Consider the following 14,845-nt stretch of genomic DNA (forward strand, 5'->3'; position numbering starts at 1 on the left):
AATATATATATATATATTATTTTTAAAACATGTGATGTGTGTGTGCTGTTTATTTATCATTGAATTTATCACTAACAAGTCACAGACACCTACTGTAGAAAAATCCTAAGCCCAACAACAACATAGTATATATTTATACCATTAAGAAATATAACTAAAAGCCTTTTTATTTTGACAATTAGTGAAGATCAGATTTTTAAATTCTGACAATAATAAATAATTTATAAGAATATGATAATAAACAACTTAAGCACAAAAATATGCCATCAGCACCAGATATTACCTTTTCATTCTAAAACAAACTGCTCCTATGAAAATAGCACAGGCTAATGGGGGAAAAAAACAACAACATGTTTTTGTAGGAACATACTATCATTTTCAAGGAGCAAATTTACTGCTGTAGAAAACATTCTAGCGGTGAAACAAACAATGAAATGTAAGAAAACAAATGTTAACTTTTTTCATGCATACTTTGCATCTCATACAGTAAGTGTTCTGTGGGTGTTTTAAGTAGCCAGTTAGCATATGTGTTGATATTCAATCACTCTGGATTGAATTTGCACTTTCTTAGTATAATTTAATTAACATCTGAGCTATTGAAACACTTATTTGGGAAGAAAAAAACTATGAAACAAACCATTAAAAGAAATTCTAAATGACCACGCACTACTGAATAAAGCACTAACAAATTCTTCATCATTTACAGCCTCTTAAGTCAACTTCTAATTATAAAGGATAAAGCCTTGTGTCTCTATTTCAAATAATGTGCTTTGGCTGAGGCTATCAACTACTCTAGTGTAACCAAAATCAAATAATATTTATTGAAGATATTTCAAGTTGCCAATAGCACAACAAAGAAAATCCTAAAAATCCATGTTCTTTATTCCATCACCAAATTTTATATCAGATTTCTTCCAAATGAGTCTTGAGCTTATTCTACACCAACAATATCCTTCCAATGATAGTCAAGTGATACCTGTTCGCTTGCAGAGGTATATAGATCAAAGCCTGTTACTTAGTGTTGCCAAGTCAGCATATTTCCTATTTTATTAATAAAACTGTCTAGAGTTTATTTATATGAAACTGAGATAAACACAATGACTTGTCATTATTAAAAATGGGGAATGTGAGAACAATGGGATTACACTTTTCTACAATCTCCTGATGAAAAGCAATGATCTTTTGAGGATTTCCTTGACTAAAGATTTGTTTAAAACCTGGTAAGTGACCGTAACAAAAATTCACCAAGATTTAAGTATTTTTTAATTCAATAAAATATGGAAATAGAAACTGATTTCACATTTCATGCAGTTAAACACTTTTCAATGGAGTTGTTAAAATTCACTGATAAGACCAAAAGAATACTACTTGTGTTTCTTTGCTTTTTTTATCAACACACTAATAATATTTTAACAATTGTTAGAGTAAATGTGCAACACTAACAATAAAGTTAGAAATTCAGAGTTTAAAAAAATGTAAAAGAAAATTAGGTTATTTGAATGGAGAGATTTTATTCTCTTATAATGTAAGAAAAAAGGGCACATCTTTGATAAACATTAAAATCAATCAACACAACAAGGTAAACTAAAATATATTCTTTATAAATAAGTTATTTCAAAAAACCATGCTTAAGGCTTCTAGGAGCTTAGAAATTATCCCCAATTGCTACAAAGATTTGAAATTATTTCAGGAGATGTCCAGATACAAGTTTATAAATTAAAATTACAAAATTGAGGAAAACAAGACAACCGTTTGTTTGATAAATACATCATTTATTCACTACAATTTGGTTTTCCTCAATTTTGTAATTATGGAATTTCAACAAGAAATGGCAGCTTGAAGTATCAATTATAAAAAATCTCTTAAAAAAGGTTTGAGGAAATAAAGATAGAAAGAAGTAAAACATTTAAAGCTATAAGATAAAGCTTTTATTTTTCAAAGACTTTTTAAAAATATTTAGCATAGCAAGTTGTTTTTTAAAACATCATTCAAGGGCAGCAAAATATCTTTTTGATTTCAAAAGCAAGTTTTTCTAGAATTTCCTAGTTTCTGAAGAAATATTCATTCAGCAAAACTTAAATTATATAGGGCCAAAGGACAATACTCTAGAGAGAAGCCTTCAATATTCTTTATAAAAACAGATAAACTTGAACAGTAAAGCTGGATAGCAATTGATTTCAAACCCACATCCCTACACCAAGCTGGAGCAACATCACTTACAAAGGGAAGGGTATGTCAATTCAAAATTAAGGATGGATATGTACAGCCATTGATTTTGAGATTTGGCTGAAAGTTTGTGATTCTTCATCAACTACAAATCTTTGTTTATTATCCAGGAGATATGTATATCCAGCTTCATTGTACTGGTTTATTTTTAGATGATTCTCTTTCATAATCAGACTAGAGGAAAGGCTAGTGTACTAGCACAAGTAAGAAGGCAGCCAGTTAACTCACTATAACAGTAACCAATCACTTGAGAGTTTTGGTTATGGTTTTGGACTAGCCCATGGAGGTGCACAGATCAACCAATAGGGTGTGAGAACTACTTGTGGGTTGTGCTGCATACTATTTAGGAATTCGTAGAAACATGAAGAAAAGTTGTTTAAATTTAAACTCATAATCGAGGCAGAAAGTTAAGTCTCCTCACAAGTTCTATCAAGTACTCAGGAATCCCAAACAGTTTCTCCAAGAAAATGTTGAAGGTATTCAACCTGCAGAAGTACACCTTGCCAACTATGTTGTAAGTAGAATTTCTGACTCTTGAACTTTAATCAATGTAGTTATAGCAAGAAAGATTTATAATATGTTAACTGATTATTAATAGAAGGTTTATACGAGATAAATTAAAGATTTTTGCTAATAAGTGAATTGTTAACTAGAGAAATTATCTATATGCTTAATATTGAGATTGTGTATTGTGAAATGAAAATAATTAAAGACTATTATATTACTAACTGAAAGACTTACTCAGTTTCTTTATTCTAACTGTAAATTACATTGAATTAGCGACTTGGAAGCTTCACTCGCCACCGCAAATCCTCAACTAAATAAATTTGGTGTAATCGGCAGTATAATTGAAACTCCAACAATTTGCCTTAAGGGCGGTGCCCATTACACCATTAAGTATGAAGAAAGATAATGCATCAACACTATCAATTACCTTAATAATCTTAAACACCTCAATCACATCCCCTCTCTTATTTTTCTCAAAATAAAACAATTTCAGAGATCTTAACCTCATATGACAACTTTCCAGTAGCCTTCTTTTGAAACTTTTCTAACAATTCAATGTCCTTCCCTAAGAAAATGAGTCTGAGACTGAACACGATACTCCAAAGATGACCTAACAAGTGACCTATACAATGAAAGTATTATCTATTTAAACTTACATTCAATTGTTCTCTAAATACAACCAAAAATTCTATTTACTTAACCAGTAACAATGGCACACTGCTTAGATGGCTTAACCCTTTCAAGATGGGTCACAGGTGAAAGGCCATATCATCACATTTGTTGACTCACATTAAAAATTTTATTGAACTACTATTTTGTGAATTTATGTCAATAAGTTTGGTAAATATTAAAACACAGTTAAAAATCGATTTTGTGTCATGTGCTATGTTGAATGCAGCACTGGTTCAAATTAGATGTTTGTGATGTCACAATACTAAGTCTTTAGTTTTGTATATATTAGGAACTCAAATTACTGACATTGACAAGCTAGAATATAAAATAAGAACCTCTTATCTTTTCAATTTGCTAAGATATTAGCTCATGTAATAAATTAACCACAGTGTCACCTTGCCCACCTCTTTCCATTTTTGGTAAACTCTCCCTTATATACATTTACTTCTATTTTTGACATGAATAACCAATTGAAAGCTCAGAATGAAATACTGAAATACAGCTTAGTTACTAAGCTTGGTAAATTATAGTGGAATTCTATGGTATTGATATAGTAATTTATGATTTTTTGGTTATTCAACCAAAAATATTTTAAACCTAAAAAAAATATTTTTTTTCATATCCTCCACATGCAAAATTTTAAAAGACTTAGCAACTGAGTACAAAGGTCATAACAAGAAGAGATAATTGTTTGCTTTACTTCTTTATTTACTGTTTTAAGAAAAAAAGTTTAAGAACTTATTTCTAAATAACAATAATTTATATACATATATAATGTATAATAATTGAAATGTGACTGTATTTTACTAAATACTAGTCTACTAAAACACAGCCAATACAGGTCACTTTGTAAAGACTAAAGGTCAGTTTTATATTATTGGATATGGTAATATGAGTGCACATGTACTGTATCATTGTAACTTCTCTATTGTTAGTCTGACATGGCTGAAAGTTCAATATAATAAAAATAATATATATATATAAATGTATAATGCTATGAGATTTAAGCTATTTAGTTTAAACATTTATGTTTTTTGTGTTATAATTTGTGTTAATTCTAGAATGAAAAAGGCATAATTTATATTCCTCATTTTTTTAACATGGTTATGAGATCGGTCAAATTGACCAAACCCCTACAAAGATTCATTACTTAAAATAACAGATAAGATATAAAGTTTTTCTTAAGAAACGTTTGATAACTATCTAGACATTATAAAGATTTTGCATTTGAAATTTTAAAATTTTCTGAGGCATAAAAGTATTTTAATCTTAAAATGAAAATTACTTTGCATGTTGGATAGGCAACATGCGAAAAGAAAAAAAAAGGCACGAGAAAAACATTACTTTACAAACCTTAAAACATAATAAAAAAAGTGATATTTTGCAAATGCAAGCATTGTAATGTTTACTGATAATCTGCCAAATTAAGTTAACATATGCTTACTAATTTAAAAGTTATAGCATGAAAGCTATAACAAGCACAAAATGGTTAGGAGGAAGGTCCCAAGGACCAAGCCTGTGCTGAAAGAGATAAGAGACTGGTAAACCAGAACATAAAGATATTTTTCTTCCCTCTTAAGATTATTGCCATAAAAATTATGCTAATAATTCAAATAGGCTCGCATATCCAAACTTTAACCTCCTTCTGAACTCTTAGGAAAATATTACAATTTTTTAAATTTACCAAGTTATTCTTAATAAGCTAAGAATTAATGGGATCATCTTAATATTTCATACATTTTACATCCACCGTATCTGGAGTGTTACCACTTGAGTACTACCTCAAACTACCCATGTGATAGTCCTCAGGGCAAATTGCATAAGATGTGAGGGCCTGGCATTTAGGGCTAAAAGCCTGCACTCTGTAGTCCCCTCACTACTTCACTGAAGCCTATTTCTAGGTAAAGCTTCTTTCACTATTCCAGTCAGATAACTGGACTGAGCAATTGGATTCTGCAATTGAAAGTAGGAGTTCTATTCTGGCTGATGCTAAACTGTTCTAGCATATAAATAAATAGAATAAAGAACTTTATGCATACCTTCAGGTTCTGGATATACTGGCATATATTCTATTTCTGGGTAGTCTTCATTTTGCACTGAATGTGGTGTGGACAGCACAGCAGGTGATATTATATCACCCTATCAGTTAAAAAAAAGTTATTTTAGTCTTATCTTCAGATCACTTGCTACAGAATTCATTTCCAATCAAAAATAAAAATGTAAGTTCAATGATTTCAGTGCCTAAATATTTCTGAACCAGCTTATTTTTTAGCAGTATCCTTCTAAGATCTACAAAGAGTAGGTTTTCAAATATTAAAATGGAATGCAAATAATTTTCCATATCATTTAAAAAATTCAATCTTTGTAGACAGTAACTAGTTAATTTGTATGGAATTATTCTATAACTATATTTATGCTTTTATTTCTAGAAAGGCTTATCTGCACAAGTATACCCCTTATTCTAAACTTCATCTTTTGTGTCTAATCTGTCAATAATAATCATACTACTGAAACCAGATACTACAAGTTGCATAATATTTTACTACAATAGCAAAATACTAATTTTGTGAATTAAAATACATTAAAAATATCACTTGATTTGCAGCCTTTTCATGACAAACTTTAAATACAACATAACTTTTGGTAAACTTGTATCATTTTAATTCACATATTAAATAAAACAATCTTCTCATCTTGCTAACTGATTACAGAAAATATCTAAATCATAAAGCTTATTAAATAATTACAAATAATGTTAATTATACCACAACCTATATTACAAATTAATCCTAACTTAGTTTGTATGCCTCCAGTATTAGTAGAAAAATACAGATTGTTCATTTTCTTACCCACTACATTTAAATATCAATTATTTCTAGACTATAAATAACTGTTCAAAGACTGTTTCCAAGTGCAATCCATTCTAGTTTCAAAATATTTTCCAACCCTTTGAGTTTATCATACAATTTAAACCAGTTAACCTTTTCCTCAACAAAAAATTAAGTCAAACTTTTTCATTTACCCTTGCTACTGCACAAAAATTTCTCATTACTTCTATTATTAGAATTTCCTACTATATACATATACAAGCATAGACCCACAAAACATTTGCAGTCAAATTTTCTTTTACTGCAACATTACTTCTTTAAATACAGAATCATAGGCCTAAACCATGATCAATTATATTTCCAGTTAACTAACTTAATACTTGGCACTTGTTTGCTTCATGTTAAGCTGAAGTATCAGCCTAATATTAGTTAAGCCTATATTCAATAGAGATAAATTACCACCGACTTCTGTACAATTCTTTCTGGTTTAGTTAAGGCTAAACTTTACCATACTTAATACTATCAATAAATAAACTTATTTTACGATCTAACATTAGACCCTTTTATTGCATAATTTAAATACTATGCTGAAAGAAGGACAAAGGCCCCTGCGTTTTTTTAAACAAAACTCCAACCTATCATATTTTTGATGGGTCAGGCAAAGTTAGTTATTGCAACCTAAACAACAACAAACACACCTGATTGGCTAAAATAGTTTTTAAAATCTACTTTTCAACCAATCCTAATTTATAAAAATGTATATCAGACAAACTTTTTAATCAATGGAGAAACTAAATTAAAAAAATCAACTAATATTTTTCCAGTTTTGCTGTCTAGACATTATTTTACACTTCAGTACATAGACTAACAACAATATTAGGTTATACTCTTGACATAAAAGCCATTGCATGTCAGACAGCTTGATTTCATAGCATTTAACAATAAAAAATGTAACTATGTTTAATCATGAAAGTTCTTAATAACTGTACCTGTAATTTCCCACTTGTTGGCTTTGGTACCTTCCGCATTTTCTTACCAGAGCCTGATAACACAGTTGTTGGTTTCTTGATCTGAATATCACTACCTTTCATTTGCCCATAGTGATAGTCATCCTTCACAGATGGAGTGATATTGCTCACATTACCTAAAGCTCTTCGGGGAAGACTATTAGTCACAGATTGATGAACCTTTTTAACACTTCGGGAAGGATTCACTACTGAAAATGTTAGTGAAAAAATAATTAAAAAAAAAAGAAGACAAGAATACAGTAATTTTATTATTGATATGTAAATTTTGCTTTATACAATTCTCATACAAAATTACACAACTTATAATCCTTCAAATACAGAATTTCTAAATAATAGTACCAAAGGTAGACAACATTTTGAGATACTCTAAACTTCTCAGAATTTAGGGATCACTAGTTATCTTTCTGACAACACCAAAACTGTGATTAATCAGTACAAGTTATCTTAAGACAACAAATTTCTACATGTTAGTACATAATGTTATTTTTAACAAGTAATAAAACACTATTTTATTCACAACAAACTTACACTTGGATGTCTTTAGTCTTTCATTTTTCACAAAGCCAAAGTTTGAAGTAGATGTGTTTTCCTTATCATGAAATGGTAACCCAAGACTAGCCATTGCAACACTACAAGAAGAACTAAAATATACATATAATTTATTTTCATTAGTTATGCTTTTGTAAATGAGGCTAAGTATCATTCACTAGAACCTAAAAATGTCAAAAAGGCTTTGATAATAACCTTTTTTTATAAAAAACAGCAACAATTCCTTAAAATATACCCGATAAGTATATAAAAAAAACTTTTTAAGTCTTAACTGAACTATATATAGAATCTTGACTTATTGTAAAAGGGTCAGATGAGGGTTACTAGGATGATTTTGGAGATAGGTGGTTATCTTATAGGGATAACTTAAGATCCTGTGTTCTCTTATGGAGGATAAGAGATGATTTTATTGAAGTTTACATAGACCTGGGCAATTTCATCAACTATCTATAAACTAATTGATTAAGTGAAATTAATGTTTCCAATAATTATTGTTTACTTATTCCAAAAAAATCGATTATAAAAATTATAATTAAATCAACTGTCATGAAAATAAGCAACTGATCAAAATTAGTGTTTCTGATTATATTTATTGTCATATTGATTAATCAATTAGTACATGTCATTAATCTCAGTTCTATCTAGGGGATTGATAGGATACAAGCTTCTGGTTTCTTTGCACTGTATTCTGAAAATGAGAAAACAAGACAAGTCTAAGGTTTGGAAAAATATAGGCAAGGTTCTAATTAAATAAGACGGTTATTTTTCCAACAAGGTGATTGGCTTATAGAAAGAATTGTCATTATCACTAGTGGAGGCGGGTACATTGCAAAAGTTTAAGATGGGAGCTGATGATTTCCTGAATAATATAGTGAATATAATTTTTTTATTTTTCTCAAGGGTTGGTGTGCAAAAACAGCCTTGAAGGACCAAATGGAATTTTTCCTCCTAAACTCAATCCTTCCTTACCCCTATATTTATTTTGGCAAATTGGAGGGGTTTATTTTGGTGTGGAAAATCTAGGTACACTTAAAACTACCATTTTTGACATGCTTGTAAAAAAAAATAACGGAATAATAAAACCAAACCATCTTTACATAAATACTGCAATTTCTGCACCTAGAATGCCCTGTACCACATCAGTCACTTTAATAGATGATTATAAATTCAATCTAACATTTGGCTTACACATTCTTATATTTAGTATATTCCATGGATATTTTATTGACTCATTCTGACCAAGCAATTTAAAACTGTACAACCTTCCACAGTGCTTAGTGCTTCAACTTTAGAATTGTATGACTTCTTATGGTATAGTACAGTGTTTCTCAACCCATGGGTCACAACCCAAAATTGGGTAATAAAAATGTGCAAAACAGTCATGAATAAACTTTGGGAACATATCACAGTTTACTTATTAAGTGAGCCAGGTTTTGTTTTCTTAAAACTAAAGTTATTCACTGGGTCAAGACTGGCCACCAATGTTTACAAGTAGGTTCCGAGCCAATAGAGGTTGAGAACCACTGGTTTAGTGATATAAAACCAAATTCTTTCCATTTATTGTACAAAAAACAATCAAATTTCCAAATAAATAAATAAATAAATATATATATATATATATATTTTTATCTCAGTACACTTTTTTTTTTTTACAATATATTTAAACAAAATTTTCTACATTTAATTTACACAGGATAGGAGTTATCTTCAGCTAGGACATCCTTTTCTAACAAAGTGATTGGCCTGTAGAAAGGATTGCCCTTCAGGAATGATGATGCAGTTAATTTAAAGGAGTTTATGGGAATGATAAGAGCTACTTTTGAATGTTCAATATTTGCTGTCTAAATGTGTATGTATGTGTAATAATTCTGTCCCCATAACTAAAATATACCACAAGTAGCACCCATGTCTCCAATTTTCAATAGGGAGCCATACACATGCCTATGTAAACGACTCAATGAAATTTCATCACTAATAGTAAAAAAATGAGGGTCATCATTCTTAATCAAAAGAAAAATCTCATCATTTTCAGATGCTTAAGTAAAAAGCTGGTAAAATATCATAAAAAATTAAATGTGGTCTCTCTTAAACTAAATTAAATTGTCAGCTTCAACAGTTAATTTGTATACTTTGATAACAGCATAACTAGTAACTGCTATTATTAAAACATTACATAATTCACACATTTTACTTTCTAGTTATTCTAACTCAGTCATTATTAGCATTTAGGACACTAAGTTACACATTTAAAGATTACTATTTTAAATGAACACAAGTTGAATTCAGCTTAAAATATATAAATTAGGAAATTATACATTAAAATAACAAATAAAGAATTTCCAAAAGCACCATTTGGTTTTTCAATGGCGTCTTTGCACAATTGTTCTTGAGAAAACAAGTACAAATTTAAAGGCGCCCTCTATTTCTCAAAAAGTATCAGTTCTCCTTCTAAAGAGTAGAAAAACAGCTATCTTAATTGAAGCATAGCTTGTTTTATCAAATCTTAAACTGAAAAAATTCAATACAATCTTCTATGACTTGCTTGCTCGAGTGAAAGTAAATTGAAAGGTCTTCATCCATCCCTGAATCATCTTAGTTACCCTCCTTTGAACCTTTTCCAATAAGATCTTTTTTTCTTAAATAAGGAGAACAATAACTATAGTATTCCAAGTGAGGCCTAACTAGTGAATGTATAGATAATTATCTATTTTTGACTTGTCACCAGTATGTCTACAAGTATAAACACACTCTTGGATTCTATTAGCTTTACTACTAGCAACAGAACTCTAACTAACTTGATGGCTTGAGTGCCTTATCCACAACCATGGTAAGATCCTATTCTATTCATATATACATTAAACATTTGATCCAAGTTGTGATAAATGAAATGCACTACTTTGCATTTACTATAATCAAACTTAAAGGAAATCCTTCCATATATTAGTTCAACTACCCAATTGCAGTATATTTATAAAAAAAAGTTACTTGTAGCTATTTTCCACATTTCTCTTCATTTGTTCATTTTAAGCAACAAAAGACAAATTATAAAGAATATGAAAAAAAAAAATGCAGCCAACTTGTTTTCATAACAATTTGTGGGCCTATTGATTGTCCAATATTTTGTCAGCTTTCAGTGCTTGAACCACTAACTTTTAAAGTAACATGCTATAATACCTCAACATTCTTAATATAGCTAGAAATACCAAAGTTTAATTTCTCTCTACAGACTAACTAATAATACCCTATTAATATCATTTATGTTACTAAGAAAAAGAGGCCCCTAAAGCAACAATCATTTTATAATTTAAGCAACTACCATTCTTTCTACAACACCCACAAATGTAATTTTCATAGCAAATTTTTTGTGTGGGGCCTTGTCAAAATGTTTTTGAAAATCTAAGTACATTAAATCAACACCCTTTCCATAATTTAAAAAGTTTAACAGATTAAATTTAAAATGAAAGATTTATCTTTAGTGTATCTATGTTGATTTTATGATATAATATTTCACTACATGATTTTACAAAACTTCTTTTAATGTTTTATCAAAATAGAATTTTCCCACTAAAGAAGTAGACTAATTGGTCTGTAATGTCCAGGACAATACTTCTCCACCCACCCCCTTTAAAAATGGGAGTAACATTAGCAATTTTCCAATCTGCAGGTACCTACCCACTGTCTATTGACCGGACACAGATAAAAAACAAAACAAAAAAAAACAAGATGCTTGCCAGTTACACATTTGATCTTTGACTTCCTTTAACAATACCAATATTTCAAGCATAGACAGAGTATTTCAAAAGTATTTTGAACTCTGCTGATGGTTTAATGTTAAGTTTGAAAGCCAAGTTAGGACTTAGGTTTTAATTTAAATATAACCAAGCTCTAGTTTAGTGTAACAAACAGTAACAATAGTACTAGTAGTAATAACTAACATGAAACTTCATTGCCTTTACCAGTCGTTAAGATTTAAATTATAGTTATACGAACTGCTTACCTAACACTAACAGCGTAACGTTAGTACGGTAAATTATAATACTTAGTAATGACTTACTTAAGTTACTACTAATAATATTATGTATTTTAATTATACTTAATTTATAGCATTAGTAATAATAATACAGTACTAACAGTAAGTCACTACTACTACTAGTACTTTCTGTAGGAATAATCCGAATATTCAAACACCAGCAACACAAATGACTAGCTTGTCTCACTTCAAAACAATACGTAACTACTACTTATGTAACTTGTTACCAGGTCACTAAATAGTTTGTCTAACTAAGAAGATTAAAGCCATATTACTAACATAATTTGGTACAAATTCTCAGAACAACTAATTTCACTACTAATGGGTACTGAGTACTAGTATAGCGTTAAATACTTAATATTTTTCATCGGTGCCGCTGAGATTTACGTCATTGAAAATAGACCAATAGATAAAAGGGAACTATTGCATAATAAGCTACTTCGCAGAAAAAATTAAGAATGAATAATTCTAAAATCTTAAGATCTCGTTGTTGCCCGAAACATAACTGTAATTTTTATTTGCTTACAGTAATTTTTACCTTATTTTTATTACCTTTTTTTTTTTTGCAAAAAAGTCTCTAAAAGTATAATTTTTGATAAAGCTCAATAGATGCCAGGACTTAACGTTTGTTACTATATTAGTTGGCTATAATGCATCTTCAATTCTTTGTTTGGCTTTTTTTAAAACTTGTAGATGCAATTTTATAGTACAACATTTAAAGTACGAATAAAATTACCATTCTTCGTTAATTTATGTTAATTTAATCAAGCTAAAATAGGGAACTTAGTTATATTTTTATAAGTTCCTTTTTAAAATGTACGGTAGTCATAATAAATAAATACAAATGATGTCTTTAAAACTGATTTCAACAATCTTGTACGAGTGTGTATGTTTGCAACATTTCGGCTATTGGCCAATTTCAGGTATAAAAGCTAAAGACTGTTAAGCTAATAAAATAGAGCTGAACAATATTCATTTGAATCAAAGCATCTATTTAAAGATGTGAATGGAACAATACATACTGTTACGACAGCGGAGGTCACGTGACCCTAGTAACACGTCATATTCTCGAAGGTTCGTGAATGCTCGAGCGTTTACTAGATTTCGGTATTCTTGTACATATAAGACGGTCAAGACGTGACGGCAACAATGGGTAATTGAACTGCGAACAGAGAGAGACGTATTGTTGAGCGAGCACGTGAGACGTTCGTTGTGAATTATAGTGTTTGTTATAGCGCGACTGTGGAAATTAAGTGTATTGCAAAGTTGTATTCAAAAAGAATAAACCAGTTTTATTTAAGAAAGGATTTGTGTCGCTAAAGTTTCATCGGAAAGAAATTATACAGGAAATTAACTAACGACCAGAGACGTAACAATACGATGTTCTGTATTACGTATTTATGCAATATATACGAAATATATTTGCAAACCACTGTGAGACGCAGGCATATCATGAATTTTCTATCCCCTTAGCTATTAGACAATTTTTAAAATTTTCGTGAGTTTCATGGTCTATTCTCAGTATAGAACATTGGACAAGAGAAGTAGTAAATTTCTCTCGTCTTGTTTATTCAAGTAATTGGATGTGTAACCATGGTCGTCACTTGTGTTTTCTATTAGAAAAGATAACTGTAACAAAAACGATGCTACGAATAGAAGCAGTGGTCTGCCCTGGTGACTGTCGATGTGATTGCCTTAGGTATGACACCACTTGTTGGCAAGAGTGGTGGGCGGCGTGTATGGTATGTTCACCAGGGCATAAAGAACCTTATATATAAACAAGTAAAGTGATACTATTTGGATAGATTTTAAAACGATTTAAAATCTATCCAACTAGTATCACTTTAGTTGTATATTTTACGCCGCCAGTGGCACAGCGGTATGTTTGTGTACTTACAAAGCTATAATCCGGGTTTCGATACCCGTGGTGGGCAGAGCCCAGATAGACAATCGGGTAGCTTTGTGCTTAATTACAAACAAACTTGTTTGTTTTCTTTTTATTGCAGCAGCACTCCCTACTTTCCGCAAAAATCTCATTTTACAAGAATTAAAACCACAATCACAATTTATAGAATGTTATCCTTACTTTAGCTTACAGATAAGTGTATAAAACTGCCAAATCTAGGGATTTAATTTTATAAATTTGTGATTGTGGTTCTAATTCTTGTTTCATTACTTTTTGTAGCAGGATCCCTACTTCATTTTAAGATTCATAATTTTTTAATACTCTTGTTTGTTTAATTTTACCATTAGAAACCGTCGCTTGTCTATCCATCGATGTATACCGCTATCTGTTGGGTTGAATTGGAGTTAAAAGGTATTCAAGTACGTGCATGACATGTTTACCATTTATATATATAAAAAAAATAACTGTACATATATATATATATATGTATATATTTATTTATCGGACTATCACAAGCAGATACCCACAAAACGGTCAAGTAAGCTGGAGAAATATTATAGCGATAGTCCGAGCCGTGTAATGGCTAGCACTGCTGACGTGATACGTTGGTGTTTTAGAAAATTTTGAATTGTTATACCGAAAAGATTAGCTAACTTTTTAGTGTATTATTAGTATATATGAGCATAATATATCGTGATCGATATTTTAAATGGTCAGTTTTTCGCTTAGGAATTAGTTAAGGTGGGTTTTCGGCTCATGAATTATTTAAAAACTTTGGCGACACCTGCTATTAAGTACTACCATACTTAATAATATTATCATGTTTTCTTTGATAGATATTCCAGCTTACAGAGACATGGAGATTGCCTTTTAAGATAGATTACCAAATTAGCTTTACTTTTGGATAAAGTGCATTATAGATATCTTTGTTTAATATTGTTGCGTCAGCAGTCACATGACTACAGTGATGCAACGTTTCTAGAATTATCATGTACTTTGGCGAATGCTCTAGTATTTACCAGTAGGGTAGGCTGGTATATATAAGAGGGGAAAACGTGACGCGGTAAGGGAAGGTAATGTGTTTGTGTAGACAGTGGGT

General features: G+C 30.3%; 1 protein-coding gene across 1 annotated transcript in view; it reads right to left on the minus strand.

The window, feature by feature from the left end:
* The window catches only part of LOC106463705, a 16,136-nt gene extending 3,931 nt beyond the window's left edge, over positions 1-12,205 (minus strand). Inside the window, exons 1-4 of the mRNA XM_022391286.1 lie at positions 12,195-12,205; positions 7,790-7,902; positions 7,223-7,449; positions 5,445-5,544 (exon numbers count right to left, since the gene is read on the minus strand). Of these exons, the coding sequence (XP_022246994.1) occupies positions 5,445-5,544; positions 7,223-7,449; positions 7,790-7,883 (421 nt within the window). The 5' untranslated portion in view covers positions 7,884-7,902; positions 12,195-12,205. The remainder of the gene's footprint in view (positions 1-5,444; positions 5,545-7,222; positions 7,450-7,789; positions 7,903-12,194) is intronic.
* Positions 12,206-14,845: the final 2,640 nt, after the last annotated feature.

Source organism: Limulus polyphemus, unplaced genomic scaffold (assembly GCF_000517525.1).
Source record: "Limulus polyphemus unplaced genomic scaffold, Limulus_polyphemus-2.1.2 Scaffold1465, whole genome shotgun sequence".
Lineage (NCBI taxonomy): Eukaryota > Metazoa > Arthropoda > Merostomata > Xiphosura > Limulidae > Limulus > Limulus polyphemus.